The sequence below is a fragment of the Furipterus horrens genome, unplaced genomic scaffold (genome assembly GCF_987537825.1).
Source record: "Furipterus horrens unplaced genomic scaffold, mFurHor1.1.pri manual_scaffold_7, whole genome shotgun sequence".
Classification (NCBI taxonomy): domain Eukaryota; kingdom Metazoa; phylum Chordata; class Mammalia; order Chiroptera; family Furipteridae; genus Furipterus; species Furipterus horrens.
In genome coordinates this window covers 109,590,114-109,608,869 of record NW_028327177.1, presented here as the reverse complement: position 1 = coordinate 109,608,869, position 18,756 = coordinate 109,590,114, and the positions used below count along the sequence as shown (strand labels likewise).

At 39.7% G+C, this 18,756-nt stretch overlaps 1 protein-coding gene across 2 annotated transcripts; it reads left to right on the top strand.

The window, feature by feature from the left end:
- Positions 1 to 2,271: 2,271 nt before the first annotated feature.
- On the top strand, positions 2,272 to 18,617 carry MRPS22 (mitochondrial ribosomal protein S22). Of its 2 annotated transcripts, none has more exons than XM_090284264.1 (8): positions 2,272 to 2,463; positions 8,421 to 8,584; positions 9,676 to 9,840; positions 11,717 to 11,860; positions 12,157 to 12,240; positions 13,559 to 13,704; positions 17,315 to 17,423; positions 18,483 to 18,617. In XM_090284264.1, the coding sequence occupies exons 1-8, from the start codon at positions 2,292 to 2,294 to the stop codon at positions 18,576 to 18,578; spliced, it is 1,080 nt and encodes a 359-aa protein (XP_090140390.1). In that variant the 5' UTR covers positions 2,272 to 2,291; the 3' UTR covers positions 18,579 to 18,617. The 2 variants fall into 2 exon arrangements, with proteins under 2 accessions (XP_090140390.1, XP_090140391.1); XM_090284265.1 differs by lacking the exon at positions 18,483 to 18,617 and adding an exon at positions 15,159 to 15,213 and having other exon boundaries at positions 17,315 to 17,381.
- The last annotated feature ends 139 nt before the right edge of the window (positions 18,618 to 18,756 follow it).

Genomic DNA, 18,756 nt, shown 5'->3' with positions numbered 1-18,756 from the left:
AATTTTCAAGTACTTCCTGAGGCTTGGCTGGTCAGCTTTCCCTTTAACTCTGTGAGATATTAAATATCTTTCAAATAACTTCCATCTCTGTTTAGTCAGGAAAGATTTCTGTTGCTCACAAGAGCATATTAACTGATAAACATATAACTCTCTAAACCTTTCCCTCTGCAGATCTTCAGAAAGTCACTGACTTGCTGCCACATGACCTTCTTGCACCCTCTTCTTGCTCCAGGCATCAGATCCTGAAAGTACTTTATCTTCAAAGTCCGCAAGGTAAGAATCACTATTATACCCATTTTGCAGGTGAGGGACTGAGGCTTTGAAAGATGTGGGCATCTGCCCAAGGTTACAGGTGGAACCAAGAATCTTGGTTACTCTGTGTCAGTAAAATATAGTGTAGCCCAAATAAAGGAGTTTAGTGAAAGGAAAGTGTGTGGGTGTGGGTGTTGAGGACTCTGGCCAAAATAGCACTTTCCTCCATCTCTCTCTTTCTCAGACCTCACAGTTGGCCATCTCTGCTTCTGCTCCATTTTCCTGATTTTCTCTGCAGACTAGCTTTCTCTCCTCATTCGTCAGAGATCATATTTGCTGAAAACGGCTGCTACAAACCTGACTCTAAATAGTTAGTTACTTCAAGCTTTTACCATCAACTATAGTTTCTGTGTTTCTTAGTTTGAAATATTGAGAGAAAATCTGCTTGGTGCCTGGACGTCTGTGGTAGGTTGAAAAATGTCCTTTCTCCCACAAAGATATTTACCTCCTAATCCCTGGAACCTGTGAATGTTACCTTATATAGAAAGAGGGTCTTTGCAGAAGTGATTAAGTTAAGGTGTTTAAAATGAGGACATTATCCTGGATTATTCAGGTGGGCCCTAAGAGCAAACATATGTATTTGTATCAGAGTGAGGCAAAGGGAGACTGGGCAGACTGAAGAGAAGGTGCTATGAAGATGAAGGCTGAGATTGAAGTGATGCAGCCATAAGCCAGGGAATGCTTCCACCAGAAGCTGGAAGAGATAAGGAACAGATTCCCCCCTGGAGCCTGAAGGGACCACAGCTCTGCAGATACTTGGATTTCAGCCCAATGATACTGATTTGAGATGACTGATCAAGATCTGTGAGAATAAATTCCTGTTGTTTTAAGCCACCAAGTTTGTTGTAATTTGCTGCAGTGGCTACAGGAAACTAATACAGCAAGCAGCCAATAAAGTCATTCCTCCTGCATTAGGTGTCCAGTCATTATTCAATCAGTTCTGTCCAGAGGATGTTAATAGGAAAAGAGCCACCGAGGCCTATCCTTCATGGCTTTGGGAAAGTAGGTGACTGATCCTCAGAGAAACGGCAAGGCTGGGAGACGCTGGGCGTGCATCCCACTACCTGGACACCTGTTTTCACAAAGGGGTGAGTGGTGGTGTTGGGAAGCACAGGACAGCAGTCACACCTGCATGCAGTACCAAGCCTGGGGCTCTCTCCTTCCCCACCCACAGGGAATGAACTCATAAAACAGAGCTCTTATTGGGCAGTGACAGAAAGGAGGTAAGATGAGAAGATGACTCTACCTTTCCCACTAATTCAAACAAGTGTTTAACACTTAACACCTTTCTTTAGCCAGGCCTTAGGGTAAGTTCTTCGCATAGGCAGCAACCTATAGTCCAGGGGAGAATAAGACCTGCACATCTTGGACAGCTGAAACGAAAATAACAATTATGTACTTATTCGTCTAGTCATTTATTTGACAGATGTTTGCTGTGGACATAGATGTAACAGGCTAGGTGATGTTATAATCAAAAAGAGTCATTGTCTTTATGGGGTGAGAAAAAATAAAGATGAATGATCAAAATAATCACAAATTGAGAAAGGACTATGAAGGAAAGGAGTAACGTTCTGAGAGGCAGAATCAAGTATATGGGTTGAAGGATATGCTGCTGGTGGTGGCAATCAGGGCTTGGACTCCGGAGTTACGTTTGGGAATAGGGGTTCTGTGAAAAGTTTGAAGAGGTTGAATAGGCCGTTGGATTTAAACCTGCGGCAGGGAGAAAAGTTCTGGGTAGGCAAAGTAAATTCGTCATTTACTTGGAAACGAAGAGGAGGCCAAGGAAAAAGAACACATGGGGCTCTACGCACAGAGAAGGATTTGGACTCTTCTATCTGCAAACAAGCGGTTTACAGAAAAACAATCTATAAAAGGCTTCCGGTTCCCTCCTCCAGACTACATTTCCCAGAATGCCGTAGTGAAACCGCGCGAGACGGGATCGCTCCCAGCAGCCTCCCGCGCGAGCGGCCCGGATAATCATGGCGACCCTCAGAGCGTCTCTGTGGCCGTGCAGCCTCCTGACAGGTTCTCGAGGCACGGAACGGGTATGTTTCCGGGCCCGAGTTCTGCCCCGGCCCCGCGCCCTACTGCAGCCGCTCCCCGGGCCCTGCGGGGCGAAAATGCCATGCTGTCCGCTCAGTTCCGAGGCCGGTAAGTGACTGGCCCGAAGTCCGCTGCGGCATTCTGGAAGACAAGCCTGCTTCTGGCTGGCTAGACCCACGCGGAGCCCCACCTCCAACCCCACTCCGCCCCTCCCGCAGGGCTCCGTAGGCGCGGTCGGCTCTCTTCTATGCCAGCAAGGTCTGTCCTCTCCCGCGTTTGTTCATCCGTTGACCCACTTAGCCAGCAGTGCCCGAGCTCTGCTCTTTGGAAAGCACCCTGCTGAGTGCAGGGGACCCGGCTTTTTCCCCGAAGGAACTCATGGCCCATCGAGGAGGTGGCAGTGCACTGTGACTGGGACTCTGATAGAGAAACGCACAAAAGACTCTAACTCAAACTAGGTTGGAAAGGCAGGTAGGGGTTCCTGGAAAGGTTATGACCAAAGCCGAGATCTGGTTAACTATGCTAGGGAGAAAAAAAGGAGCGTTCCAAGTAGAGGAAACAGCGTTAGCAAACGTCCAGAAATGAGACTGAACACAGGTAGTTTGGGAACCCATTTTGGAGGTAGAATTGATAAGAAGGGTTGGTTATGATTTTGGATCTAAGTTTAAAAGGAGAAATCAGTGTTGTCTCCCAAGTCTCATGACTTGAGCAGTTGAGTGGAGAGTGGGCCTATTTATACCAAGACAGAAGATTAATTGTAGGAGTAGTTTTTAAGCGGGGTGGTAGAGGAGGGGAGGTGGGGGAGAAAAGGCAGTAGATGAGGTGAGGAGCTGGGAAAAGAGGAAGAATTCAACATTTGGTTTGGACACATTGAATTTGAGGTGCCTTCGAGATTCAAGTGGAAGTGTCTGGTATGCACACCTGGTCACTGAATGGTAACTGAAGCTGGGGGAATGAGTCAGGTTGTCTGAGGAAAGAGTAGTGCTGAGCACCTACTGTGTGCTGGCTACTTTAAGGAACCCTGGGTGCCGGAGATGACTGCAAGAAAGGGTTCTGGTCTTGGGAAATCACATGGTCTAGTAGGAGGACAGTGAAGTAAGCAGACTACCTTAGCTTTTTTTTCTCATTGATGTTGGGAGCCAATGGTGAATTTAAAGTGTGGGAGTGACTTTACATTTTAAAAATTAAAATTTTTTCCAGTTTTATTATGATATAATTGACATACAAGAGCATATAAGTTTAAGGTGTATAGCATGATGATTTGACTTACTTATATTGTGAAATTATTACCATGATAAGTATAGTGTACATTCATCCTCTCGTGTAGATACGAAAGAAAAAAGAAAAAATATTTTAGGATTTGCTCTCTTGAAAACTTTCATATACACCATACAGCAATGTTAACTAGTCATCATGCTGCCTGCCCATCATTACATCCCTAGTATTTATCTTATTACATCCCTTAGTATTTTATCTTAAGTTTGTATCTTTTGACCACCTCTATCCAGTCCTACCCCCTTCTGGTAATCACAAATCTGTTCTCTTCAGATATTGTTTTTGTTTGTTTGTTTTTAGATTCCATATGTAAATAAGATCATACAGTATTTGTTTTTCTGTCTGACTTGTTTCACTTAGCATATGCCTTCAACATCCATCCACGTTGTCCTGAATAGCAGAATATCCTCCTTTATTATTCATTCATCTGTTAGTGGGCACATAGGTTGTTTTCATGTCTTGGCTATTGTAAATAATACTGCTATAAACATGGGGGTGCAGATAACTTCGACATAGTGCTTTCATTTCTTTTGTATATATCCCCAGAAGTGGACTTGTTGGATCATATGATAGGTTTATTTTTAATTTCTTGAGGAACCTTTGTACTGTTTTTCATAGCGGGTGTACCACCAATTTACAGTTCCACCAATAGCGCACAAGTGTTCCTTTTCTCCACATGCCAATCAGCATTTGTTAATCTTTTATCTTTTTGATGCTAGCCATTCTAACAGGTGTGAGGCGATATCTCATTGAGGTTTTGATTTGCATTTCCCTGATCATTAGTGATGTTGGGAGCCTTTTTGGGTACCTCTTGGTCATTTATTTATCTTCTTTGGAAAACCATCTGTTCAGGTCCTTTGTCCACTTTTTAATTGGATTGTTCGTATTTTGCTCTTGATTTGTATGGGTTCTTTATATATTTTGGATAGTAACCCCTTATCAAACATATGGTATACTAATATTATTTCTCATTTCTACATTGCCTTTTTATCTTGTTGATTGATATTTTTTGCTCTGCAGAAGCCATTTAGTTTGATTTTGTCCCATTTGTTTATTTTTTATTTTGTTGCCTGTGCTTTAGCTGTCATTTAAAAAAAAATATTGCTAAGACCACTGTTAGGGAGCTTTTCCCCTACATTTTCTTCTAGTTTTATGGTTTCTGGTATTTCACTTAAGTCTTCAATCCATTTTGAGTTAATTTTTGTGAGTGGTGTAAGATAGGGATCTAGTTTCACTCTTACATATAAATATCCATTTTTTCCAGCACCATTTATTGAAGAAACTATCTTTTCTCCATTGCGTATTCTTAGCTCCCTTGTCAAATATTAGTTGACCGTATATGTTTGGGTTTATTTCTGGGCTCAGAGCTGTATCCCATTGGTCTATGTATCTCTATGCTAGTAGCATACTGGTTTGATTACTATGGCTTTATAGTAAAGCTTGAAATTATGAAGTGTGATGCCTCCCACTTCGTTCTTTCTCATGATTGCTTTGGCTATTCAGGGTCTTTTGTGGTTCCATATAAATTTTAGGATTGTTTTTTCTATTTCTGTAAAAAATGCAATTGGAATCTTGATAGGGATTGCATTGAATCTGTAGATGGCTTTGGGTGGTATGGACATTTTAATGATATTAATTCTTCCAGTCCATGAACACAGGATAGCTTTTAATGTATTTGTCTTCTTTAATTTCTTTCCTGTCTTGTAGTTTTCAACATAATGATCTTTCACTTTCTTACTATTTTATTGTTTTTGATGCTATTATAAATGGGATCTTTTTAAAGTTTTTTCAGAAAACTTGTTATTAGTGTATAGAAAGGCTACTCATTTCTTAATATTAATGTTGTATTCTGCAACTTTACTGTATTTGTTCATTAGATGTAACATTTTGGCATATTTTCTATACTATACGATTTTTAATATATAAAATCATGTCATCTGCAAATAGAGACAATTTTACTTCTTCCTTTTCCGTTCTGGTGCCTTTTCTTTTCTTTTCTTTCTCTCCCTTCTCCCCCTCTTCCCTCCCTCCTCATTCTCTCCCCTCCCCTCTCCTCCTCTTTCGTGTTCTTGATCTTAGAGGAAAGGCTTTCAACTTTCTACCACTGAGTATATTAGCTGTGGGTTCGTCATAGATGGCCTTTATTATATCAAGACATGTTCCGTCTATACCTTATTTTCTTAAGAGTTTTTATCATGAATGGATATTGAATTTTGTCAAGTGCTTTTTCTCCATCTACTGAAGAAATATGATTTTTATCTTTTTTTCTATTAATGTGCTGTATCACATTGATTGAATTGAGTATGTTGAACCATCCTTGCATTCTAAGGATAAATCCCACTTGATCATGCTGAATGATCTTTTAAATATGCTACTGGATTTTTGCATTTGTATTCCGTCAGGGATATTGCCCTGTAGTTTTCTTTTAGTGTCCTTTTTTTGTTGTTGTTGTGATATCAGGTTAATGCTGGCCTTGTAAAATGAGTTTGGAAATGTTCCCTTCTCTCTCAGGGTTTTGGAAGAATTTGGAAAGAACTGGCATTAATTCTTTAAGTGTTAGTATAATTCACCTGTGAAGCCATTTGGCCCTGGGCTTTTCTTCATTGGGAGATTTTTTATTACTGATTCAGTCTCCTTACTAGTAATTGGTGTGCTTTGATTTTCTGTTTCTTCCTGATATAGTCTTTTAAAAAACTTTTAATTTTTTTCAGTTACAGTTTACATTCAATATTATTTTGTATTTATTTGTTTCAGATGTATAGCATAGAACAGATACCAATCTGTTAAGTCGGCAGCCGTCCGTCTCGAGAGACGATGGTGTAGCTTCTTAAGAGTCTATCTGCACCGCTGAGAATGGCTCTGCAGTCCGACTCGGGAGTGACACGGTATCTGTCTCCTCCCGTGTTGAATCGACATCTTGCGATGACGCTGGAGTGTCCTCTCCAGTGAAGCTGAAGCTACAGAGTCTCGAGAGACGATGGTGTAGCTTCTTAAGAGTCTATCTGCACCGCCGAGAATGGCTGTGCAGTCCGACTCGGGAGTGACACGGTATCTGTCTCCTCCCGTGTTGAATCGACATCTTGCGATGACGCTGGAGTGTCCTCTCCAGTGAAGCTGAAGCTACAGAGCCTGGGCAGGGTGATATGGAGGGTCTGCTGTTGCCCATGCAGCAGACCCCCCCTCTCTTCGCAGCTGAAGGATCCAAGGGAAAGACGGAGTCAATACAGCTTGGCTTCAGGTGCGCCGCAGGAGTTGCCGGTGTTGACTACAACGTCAAACCGCCTTAGGGACTCCGGCTCCGGATTTTCTGTCGGGGTTTACTCCCTTAGCCTTTCCCCTAAAGAGGTATGCCGCAAGGCAGCGGAGGTTTTTTGGAATCAGAGTTTTCCTTCTCTGAATCTGTTAAGTACAGCATAGGAAATATAGTCAATAATATAATAATTATGTATGGTGCTAGATGGTTACTGGAAATGTCAGGGAATGCTTTGTAAAGCATATGATTGTCTTCTTGATTGTATTTTTCTAAGAATTTTTCCATTTCTTTTAAGTTGTCCAGTTTGTTGGCATATAGTTGTTCATAAGAGCCTCATGATCCTTTCTTTGTATTTCTGTGGTGTCAGTTATAATGTTTCCTTTCTCATTTATAATTTTGTTGATTTGGGTGCTTTTTTTGTTTCTTTCCTATTGTTTGGATTACATTTTTAAGAGATTGCTCTGGTTCTGTGGAGAATGGTTGATAGTGGAGTGAGAATGGAGGCATGAGACTCGTAAGGAGGCTAAGGCAAAAGATGAGGATGACTTTGACTAGGGTAGTGGCAGTGGGAAATGGAGGATTAATGAAAATTCATGAGGTATGACGGGCAGTATGTTCTGTGTCAGTGTCTTTATTTCAAGTGGGGATAATCATGGTATTTATGGGGTAGTTGTGAGGGTTAAAGGTACTATGTAAAGTACTTAGCTTATTCAGTCCTGGCCCATAGTAAATATCTAACAAATGTCAGCTGTTACTGTTGTAACTACTACTGCTATTGGCTAGGTGAGGAGGGTAAAGGACAGTGTCTGGCTCACATGACCCATTGGATGGTAGTATGATAGGGAATAGCAGGAAAAGTGGGTTTAAGACGGGAGAAAGTTGATGGGGTCTGTTTTAGTAAAAGACATGCGTGTGAGATATCCATTGGGTATTTGCATGGCAGATGATCTTGGCTAGAGAGTCAGATTTGAGAATCTCCTCAGTAGTCACACAGCTCCCCATGCCTCCCTGGTCTGTAGCACTTAAACCGAGGAACACGATGAGAGAATGGAATTGGTCTAGGTTCTAGAATCAGATAAACCTTAGTTTAAATCCTAGCTCTGTCACTTATAGCTAGGACTTTAAGCAGGCTCTAGTATCATCATTTATAAAACTGGGATATCAGTATCTGTTGTAGGTTGTTATAAGCATTCCTGAAACTGTATGTAATGCCTGGTATATAGGAGACAACTCTGTAAATGAAAGTAACTATTAGTATTAATTTTATTAATATTATTACATTAATTAGTTTTTCCTGTTGCTTCCTCCACTAGACTTTGGGTCCCTTTTTGGCAGAAACTGTATCCTCATCATCGTGAATATTCAATTAATTTTAAAGAGAGGAATAAACCAATAATTGCATTTCATACTTATTAGTATTATGTGTATTGAGGTTTACAATGTAGACTAAATCCTTTTTATTTTTAACTTTTCTATTTAGAGATCTTGTTGGCTTGTCACTTTTTCCATTTCTTATTTGCTAAACTTATTTTAACAGAATCTGGTAGCTCAAAGATCAAGAAGCCTACATTTATGGATGAAGAAGTCCAAAGCATACTTATCAAGATGACAGGCTTGGATCTACAGAAGGTTTTTAAGCCAGCTGTACAAAAACTGAAGCCCCCAACCTATAAGCTAATGACTCAGGCACAGTTGGAAGAGGTAGGTAGTGAATGCAGGCATTTCCAGAGGCCCCTACAGATGTTGGTAGTTGTTCTTCCACACACACTAATGAGGGGGAGTTCCAGGCACAAAACTGAGAAAAGAAATATGAGCAGGCAGGCAGAGGATCAGGGAGCATGGCCAAAATTAGGCAGACTGGGCATGTGGGTTAGGTCAGCTCGTTGTCCAAGCAGAGCATCCTCTCCTGTACAACCAGGCTGAGCATCCTTCCTCTATCCTGCCTGCTCCAGCTCCCTTCCTGGAGGAACAGTTGTCCTAAGCTGCTTTGAGGCTGGAACTTTGGTAAGATTTTGAGATCTATCTGAATAGCATCCTGCTCTAGGTACCAGGTCCTCCTGGATTCATGGGTATTGAGCGCTTTGTGAAAAAGGTTTCAGTTTATAAATATGTGAAAGCATTATTGCTCTTCTAATTCAAAAGTAATTTATAATCACAACAATAAATCAAATAGTATTGTGTATCATATGAAGAAAAGTCCCCCTTTTACTTCTCAGAGGTAACCATTGTTAACAGTGTGATGTGGAGCAGTGCAGTCAGTGGTTAACGTGGACTTTGGAGTTGAGTTGCCTAGGTTCAAATCCGTGTGCTGCAACTTCCTAGCAACTTACTTAACATTTGTTTTCTGTTAAGTGAAAGCAACTATTATTGTAATTATACTATTAATAATAATTATTATTTATAATAATATTATGCCTGGAATAGTATTATGCTTTATTTTCCCACCCATAAAATTAGGTAACTATAGCACCATAAGGTACTTGTGGGCCAAATACATTCAGAGTATTTGAACAGCATCTGGCACATAGAAAGTACCCAATAAATGAAATCCTTTATTCTATTCCAAGCAGCTTTCCTTTGCTGTCTTGAGAATGTGTGAGCCTTTAGTTGGTGCTCTCAGTCAAACCACAGAGGCAAAGACCAGGGCCGAGGATCCCACTCACTGGTGTACTCACTGACTCATGGCTATGGCTTCTTTGTAGTCTTTAGCATTTTTGATTACTATCTGCTTTTGTCAGATGTTCCTTTGGTTGGTAACCATGTGGCTTTCCTTAAATATTTTATTTCATTAGGCTACAAGACAGGCAGTTGAGGCAGCTAAAGTACGATTAAAAATGCCACCAGTTTTGGAAGAGCGTACACCAATAAATGACGTGTTAGCTGAAGATAAGATTTTGGAAGGCACAGAAATCACCAAATATGTGTTTACTGACATATCATATAGCATACCACATCGGGTGAGTATATGTCTAATTGCGAATTGATTTTTATTTGAAATACCATGTGGAGATGGGACTGAGGGACAAGGGTCAACTTCATGTGACCCAGCATCTCTAAATCTTCCACAAAACAATTTCTGTGTTTGGTTGAGAATGTTCTGGAAGATACAGCTTAAGGAAGAAGAAAAATGCAGACCAGCCCCAGATCTTGTTACCATTTCCCTACAGATTATGAACACAGTATACTGCAGGTTGACTACAAAGAAAGAAACAGATGTGCTGAGACAGACCAAGGGGTTCACAGACAGAAACCCACCACCAAACGACCAATAGGCAAAAATCTTCAAGACAGTGGAAGAAGGGAAATTCTGCCCAGGTTAGACTGACTTCCTTAGCTGATGCTTTCTGGAAAGATAGTTTTTCTTTCCTGTAAATACTTAATGATACCAAAAACCCAGACTCCCCTAAGGATTTTCATTTTTCAGAATTTACTTAAGAATGGCATATTTCCCCAGATAATTTTCAGACAGCACCACTTCTGTAGTTTTTACATTTTACTGTCTCCTCTTCCTTCGATTGCCAGTTCCAAAACAACACTCTGACACTTATAAAATATATCAATTTTGTATTTGAGCCTTTGTAAGTAAAGGGTAAAAAATGTAATTTATGATATGATTCAGCCACAAAATGCAGTAGAATATTACATAGTGCTTGGGTTGGGAAAAGGGCCACCCCACATTAATCTTTTTATTATATATAATTATGGTTAGAAGACATAATTTGAGCAATGTCCATGTCTGTACATGAACCACCCTTAAATACACATCACAGGGTTTCATTTTAATTATAATTTTTGCTTTGGGGTGCCTTAATAAATGTTTGCAATGCTGTGAAGCCTGGTTTGTGGGAGCATTCTGTAACCTAAAAGGAGAAAGAAGCTTAGAATTCAAATTACCAAAATAATTTCGAGGAACAGTTATGCTACTTTGAAAAAATATTTTTTATTTCTATTTGCGGTGCTTGATGAAAGTTTTAATTATATTATCCTCAAAACATATTCAGAGACTCTTTACCTCTGAAAAATTGAGTCAGTACCATCTGATTAATTTATCAGATATGTGTCAATTATATGCTATATGCAAAGCTCTGTGTAAGTCACTCTGGGTGTTGGAAGGAATCATAAACCACAGTTCCTGCCCTTTCCAGTTCTATAACAATATTAACACTATTATTAAGAATCTTGCACGTGATAAATTGTTAAGTTGTTCAGAGAGTAAGTGGAATTCAGAGAAGGAAGTGATCCACCTGTCTCGGATTTGGCGGTTGGAGGAGTGGAGAGACCAGAGGCAGTGGGTCAGTCAGTCTGACGCATTTATATCTCATGCTAGTATGAGGAATCAGAGAGGTGTGGATTAAGATTTCACGTTCTTGGGGTTGTTCCTTTTATCCCCAGAACTTTAAATGTAGATCATAAAGTAGTAAAGTCTGTTTAGGTGAGACTTTGGCATGGGGAAATGCAGCAGTCTGGAAAAGGTTTGTAGCACTTCTTTCTTCTGAAATACATTTAGATTAATCTCAGATCAGCTTTCTTTAGTTGAACCATTTTATGTATTGAACCCATTTTAGGACCATAGTTGGCATTTCGTAAATACTTTCATTTTAGATTTCCAATTGTCAGAGGCACAGCAGCGATTAGTGAAGAAAGTATCAAATCTTAGTCAAGTTTCTGAGGTTTAAAATTATTATTGAAATCATGCACATGATTGGATTTTATGTTTTCCAGTAGTACTTTATATTGTTGATTGCAAATTATTCTTATAATGGTGTTTAGTGCGGCACAAGAACTAAAAATAAATCCTCATAAACTCATCCTTGATTATGGTTTCTATTTCAGGAGCGTTTTATTGTTGTCAGAGAACCAAGTGGCACACTGCGCAAAGCCTCTTGGGAAGAACGGGATAGGATGATACAAGTTTATTTTCCAAAAGAAGGTCGGAGAACTTTAACACCAATAATTTTCAAGGAAGAAAATCTTAAGGTGACTTGGTTTCATAGTCTCAGTGGCTTCTTTGTTGAACAGTTGGCTCTGTTGCTGCTGAGCATTTTGCTTTGGAAAACACAGATGAACATTTTTAATGACAACTCCACTAGAGTTCCTACCTTGTAGCTGGGGTTTGAATTCAGGTATAACAGTACAAAGCCAGTGTTATTTCTACATAGCTCACAGTAGGCACAAATGTGGCCTATATGTGGACGGGCAGGCCTATTATGGCGCCAGAATAGGTATTGAACTCTCATGTTCTTTCTAATTCCAACTCTGCTCTTTGGTTTTAGACCATGTATAGCCAGGACCAGCATGTTGATGTCCTCAATCTCTGTGTTGCCCAGTTTGAGCCAGATTCTGCTGAATATATCAAAGTGAGTATATTTTCTAGTTTCTAAAGTATGGGCTTACATGTGGTTATGAGTAAGATTTTTAATCTAGCACAGTGAGTTAAGTTACAAGCTTTGATACGGGGGAAGAGAAGGGAGATAACCTGAACACCTGTCAAAGACCTGATGTTTATCAGATAGAAATTTAATCCTTATAACAACCCTTGAGTTAAAGATGAGAAAATTTAAGCTTCAAGAGTTAAACAGTTTGCTGAAAGCTACACAGATAGTAAGTGGTAGAGTTAGGACCCAAACTTGACAAAGCCAATTCTTTTTTTCAATTTATCATACAGGAACAAAGTTACTTACTAAAATTTACCAAAATGCAGCGTGGGTGTCTTACAATTCAATTTAGTAAGTAATCATGAAGTGTCTTCTATGTGTAAGGTAGTATTTTAGATGGTATAGATGACACGAACTAGGGTAGGGTGTGCTGTGTCAGCTCATAGTCCAGAAATGATTGTGGGGAACAGTGCTAAGTATATATATTATTTACCACCTTAGGTCTAAGATGGTAGGTACTAAAAGAAGGTTCCATATGCTCTCAGGAAAGGTTTCATAAGGATCTTAAAGAGGTTCTAAAAGGGCAGGGAACTGTGGTAGGTAGACTGGGTGAGGAGAGGTGTTTCAGGTAGAGGGGGCAGTATGAACAAGCAGGAAACATTGGTGTATGCTTGAGAAATGGCTAGTCTTCCAGTGACCTTATACATGCAATGTCTGGGTAGAGGGTGGTTCAGGATTAAACTAGAGGGGCAGATAGGGCCCTATCACAGTTGACCCCAGATGCTAGGGTGAGGCATCCTGACTTCAATCTGCTGGTCTTTCAAAGCCTTGGAATGTAGGACTGCCCTCATCTAAGTTTTCATTTAGGAAGATCAGTCTGGAAGGAGAACTGAAGGAATGTTAGTAAGATGGAAGGGAGTATTTGATGGATAGGGTAGCAAATGAGAGAAAAGATGTTCTTGATTTCTTTTTTCCTCTAGTGACCAAGAAATAGTGGTCCATTATATTCAGTGTTCTATGTATATGTAATTGGTGCTTCATAAATAGTACTTGGCTGCTGAAAAGTAATTGATTGGGCTATAAATGTTTGGCAAACTTGTTCCAGGCTGCCATTCTTGTCTACAGTGGAGGGTTAGTCTAAATCATACCTACTGGTTAATGATAGTGGAGGTACAGGTATAAGTAGACCTGGTTTTACTGTTGTTTCTTGGGCAGTACTCATGCTAGTAAATGTATATCCAGTAATGCCGCTCACTTTATTTTAATGTTTCTGAAAAAAAATTGCATTTTATGTGGATAGATTCATCATGAGACCTATGAAGATATAGATAAACATGGAAAGTATGACCTTTTACGTTCAACAAGACATTTTGGTGGAATGGCTTGGTATTTTGTAAATAAGAAAAAGATTGATGGTTTACTGATTGACCAGATTCAGAGAGATTTGTAAGTATGATCTTAATTAGTAAGTAAAAGAAATTCTTACTACCATTATTGTAAATCTGTATTTAAGCTATGTTATTTTTCCAGTGATAACAGTGTACTTGTCCATTGATAAATAGCTTTCACTTACCTCAGTTTATTTATGGGTTTGTTCTTTCAGCATAACTCAGTTTTGTGTGTTTGCTTTTGTGTTATGTAAACATAGTTAGATTCTTTGAACGATCCAAAGTTGCTTTGGATCTGTTCTATATACTTGGATATTGACTTATTCCTGGAGTGGCCAATGCTCATGAGTATCAGTGAACTTTAAGTAAGAAATATAAAGTCGTCGACATAGCTTGGGGATGCTTGTTTTCTGGTAAGGACTACTTCTAGGACTCTTCAGTAATGAAAATACTCTTGCTTTTGATATTCCTTGCTTTTGCAAGATTTTTAAGGCATTGAAAAGGTTACATTTTTCAAAGTTGCTTGAAACAAAGAATGTCTTATATTTTAGCATGCAGATTGGTGTGCTCACAGCCTTCTAGCTGAAATAGTAGTGTCCTTTACAAGTGATAAAACCAAAGAGAAAATTGTTTTTGAGTATCTTTCTATTGATTGGGTTAGAAAAGGCCAAAATGACAAGGAAAAGAAACCAACTAAGAAAGTCAGCTTTCCACAAAAAGCCCTTGCTGGACTCAACAGCCTGAAGTACAAGAAGGAGGTTTAATGAATATTGCCACCTTCAGACTAAAGTGTTTTAACTCACAGAGTGTTTGCCATATAATCTGAGCCATTCATACAGAGGTAAGGCATTTGCAACTAACTAGAAGGTACCATAGACACTAGTAAATATAGCCCATATTTGAAACAGCACTATCTCTCATAGAAACAGCATTCTTAACAGTAGGTGACTTCCCACCAGCCCCCCGCAGCATGCGCAGCATGTGTAGTGATATCCAATGTAGAGGACAGGAATACGAGGTCAGTACAGAAAGTATCCAGCCACGTAAGATGTTTATTGAAGAAGATACAAGATACACGAAACATTGTACAAAGGACAATGAGGCCTCAGTTTCCTTTAAAGTAGGCACTTGGGACCTCACATAGTTTTCCCAATCGCCATCAGCTGCTCCATCCTATTTTCCTAAATCTCATTGACAGGCTGAAATCTCTTCCCTTTCAAAGCTGATTTTAGTTTTGGGAAAAGCCAGAAGTTGCAGGGCACCAAATCTGGGCTGGGGGTGGGGGTGGGGGGCGCTGAGTCACCTGGGTGATTTGATGTTTTGCCAAAACACTGCAGGAGATGCGATGCATGAGCAGGTGTGTTGTGATGAAGCTGCCGATCACCAGTTGCCCATAGCTGTGCCCTTCTGATGAGAATAGTTTACAGTGAGGAGTATTCAAGCTTAACGCAGAATTTATTTGCATACAGAGAAGGAGTTTTGTGTGCTGAGGTAACCTTTCCTATTCTACAGAAGTAAAACTGTTCCTGTGGGAATTCTGAACTGGACACCTTGCTGCAAATCCCAGGTTAGCCAGTAGAGGGTGCATGTCCTTACTCAGTGGAGCCCAGGCCAGAACTTCGTTGGCTTCAGCAAACATTTCAGACTCAAGTACCACTATTGGTTTTCAGTTGAGATTCTTTTCGAGCATGTAATTTTTTTTAAAAATTTCAAATATGCCTGGGTGCGAAGCTAAATTGTTCTGTGAGACACAGGCATCATACTTTAGCATAAAGTAATGAAGCCCTAAATGTGCTTATAATATATAGAAACCCAGTTAAGCTCTTTATGGGGCCACCTGCTGAAGCCCTAAAAGAATTTATTTTTATATTTTATTTGAAGATTTTTTTGCCACATTTATTGGACTTTAGATTATAACAAGCACAATTTATTTATAATAAACATTTTTTAAATTCCCATCCCCGCACCCCTAGTTTTACTATATGAGCAGGTCTGGTTTCTCAGTTCCTCCAAGGCATGGCCTCTATGGTGGATGGGCCTTGGGCTAAGCCCAGAGTGTTTCTTTAAGGCTTGAGAAATTCTTCACCTATTCCCAAGTCACCCCACTCTTTAACCCACCAGCTCAGGTGATAGGAAAGCAGGGAAGGTCTAAGAGTGATAGCTGGGGGAGCACTGAACTAGGGTCTCCTCACTCCCCTCAACCAGAAGCCAGTACACAACAGAACCTCAGAAGCGCAAGCATACTGGAAGGGTTATTTTTAAATATCCCCTCGGCTTTGAAGGTGGCAAATAAAGGCGCTGTGAGAAGATAGTGATTGTTTGGTGAAGGACAGGGAAGTTTTATTATAATCATTTTTGTTGAGTACTTAAGTGTTCTTTTATTATTTTTTAAATTATTTATTGATTATGCTATTACAGTTGTCCTGACTTCTCCCCCTTCACCCCCATCCACCCAGCACCCCCACTTCCTCAGGTAATCCCCACATCAGTGTTCATATCTATGCGTGATTAGTACAGTAGTCCCTCTATATCGCGGATCACTTATCATGGCCTACTGTAGCACGGGATTTTAGAAAATAATTTATTGCGCATTTTTCGCTATATCGCGGGATTTTGCGGTACTGTATACATATGTTGTTAAAAGTTACGTAGGTTTAAGAGTGTAGAATATGTTTAAGAACATGAGTAGAGTTTATAAAAGTGTGGAAAAGGTTAATAAGGGAGTGAGGAAGGTTAATAAGGGACTGGGAACGGTTTATAAGTGTATGGGAACGGTTTATAAAGCCTTAAAATATATATAAATACTAAAATAAATGTAAGGTTCCTACTTCGCGGATTTTCACCTATCACGGGGCGGGGGGGGGGGCTAGAACGTAATACCCGCGGTGAGGGAATACTGTCTTAAGTTCTTTGGCTGCTCCATTTCCTATATTCAACTTTACATCCCCCCCAAGGCTATCCTGTAACTACCTATTTGTACTTCTTAATCCCCTTACCTCTTCATCCTTTGTTTATAGCTTCTAAAAATGTAAGTACAATCCTGAGTTTTCCTTTTCTGGCTTCATCCTACAGTTGTGTGACACTAACATTAGATTTCTGAAGTAGAATCTGGTTTTCGTCTGATGTACATAATTTCAAATTTGCTTCACTAGGATGTTATTTTGACTAATGGGTTCCTTTAAACACATAGGTGGCCTGAGTCTTTCCTTAGACTCCTGGTAGGCCTCTTGCAGAGGCATTCACTTGCTAGTTCAGTCGCAATGAAATTTTGTTAATAGAGGTCACTGATAACACTTAAAGAGAGTGGCTTTGAGCATCCCTATGACCACCTCTGGCTTATGTGTGATAAAGGTATATTCCTGCCCTCTGAGTTGGATTACATTATTTTCTGCTGGCGAAGTGGGCTGGCCTAGAAATAATTACTATTAGGAAGGATGTTTTTATGAGAAATTATATGCTGCTTTCAAAAATTATACAGCCACTTTTAGCAGTCAGTATGAAACCTAAATTAGCTAATTTTCTTGAAAATGCTTTTGAAAATATAAAACTGAAGGATTAAAAGAATCTTTTTCTCGAGGAAAGCCTGAAATGTAATTTAGCTTGAAGTTGGCACACCCTTTTGTAGGGTTTTGCAAATGGAGAGAACAGTAAACCCTTTCACTCTATAGAGTTGATGATGCCACCAGCTTGGTCCAGCTGTATCACATCCTCCATCCAGATGGCCAGTCAGCTCAAGAGGCCAAGGAGCAGGCTGCTGAGGGACTACATTTAATTAAGGTAAAGTGACTTTTTCCACACTGGCTGTTGTGTGATAATTATTTGGGGAAGAATTCTGAAGGTGGTCATATTTAATGGTAACTAAACAGATTTGTGGTCTTGAAACAGTGATTAAAGCTCATATTTCTTCAGCCTGGACACCAGAAGCAGTGGATGGGGGTGGGAAAACTGCAGCTTGTGTCTGAGAAGTTCAGATAATGGGGCAACTGCCCCCTTGTTCTTTGGAGTATCATCATCTGAACTGATCAAGTCAACAGCAGAGCATGGTGGAGGCCTAGGTGGCACCGTCTCCAATGCAGCTTCCAGTCCTTCAGTGAGGTCACATTCTTGTTCAGGTGTCCACAGGGAGACAGTAGTGACTGTGTATTACCAAGCCTTAGTTGAACTGCAGACCTCTCAAACCATGGGTTTTACACATATTCCTCTGTGGAGAGTTGATATGATCTTTTTCAGGAAGGGAAGGGGAGATCATGTATAATTTTCATCTCTTCTAATGTTCAGAATAGACATGGCTTTGCAGGTCTGGCTTCTATCCCCATATTATCTTGTGCATTTGCAAAGCAGTTATAAAGTTTATTAAGAGTATAATGACCAATGATGAACACTCTAAGAGGAACAGAGAGAAACCTACAGTACTAACACTGATTTCCTGTGATAAACGAGAAAAAGCAGAATGCTTTGGGGGAAAAAAAAAATTCTTTAAAGTGATTAGTTTGCTGATTCTAAGCGTCTAGATTTCTCGAACATAATGACTCGCAAGAGGTGTTAGATGATCAAATTCTTTAATTTTTTTCCTGAAAGATGGCAGCCACATTAGGATATTTCTGGTGTTTAGTTAGAATTAGTATTTATGCTTGAACTGTGCTGGACATTCTTTTTCTGTTCCTGTAGTATGCTTATTGCTTTATAATCAGGAAAAAAAAAATATTGTGAAACTTGGAAAGGTTTCTAATCTGGCACTCTGCTAATATGGAGATTATGATATCTAAAATTAAAAAGTTTTTATAAATGGTGTATGTTCGATTGTTTTAAAGCTTTTTTTTTTTTTAATTTACACAGGTTTTTGCAAAAACAGAAGCACAGAGAGGAGCATATATAGAATTAACACTGCAAGCTTATCAAGAAGCATCCATTAGCCATTCTGCAGCTTCCTGAAAGTATTTTTCAAATAAATTTCATTTTGCTAAATACTAACTAGCTTTTTTGTTCATATTGATTGAGCTGAGTGTTTAAACTTGTCAAAATTAAAAGGTACTGATTTGGAGTTCCCTGTATAGTGCCCCTAACAGAAATACAAAAAAAGTTACCCCACTCACTCTCCAGGCTACAGGGG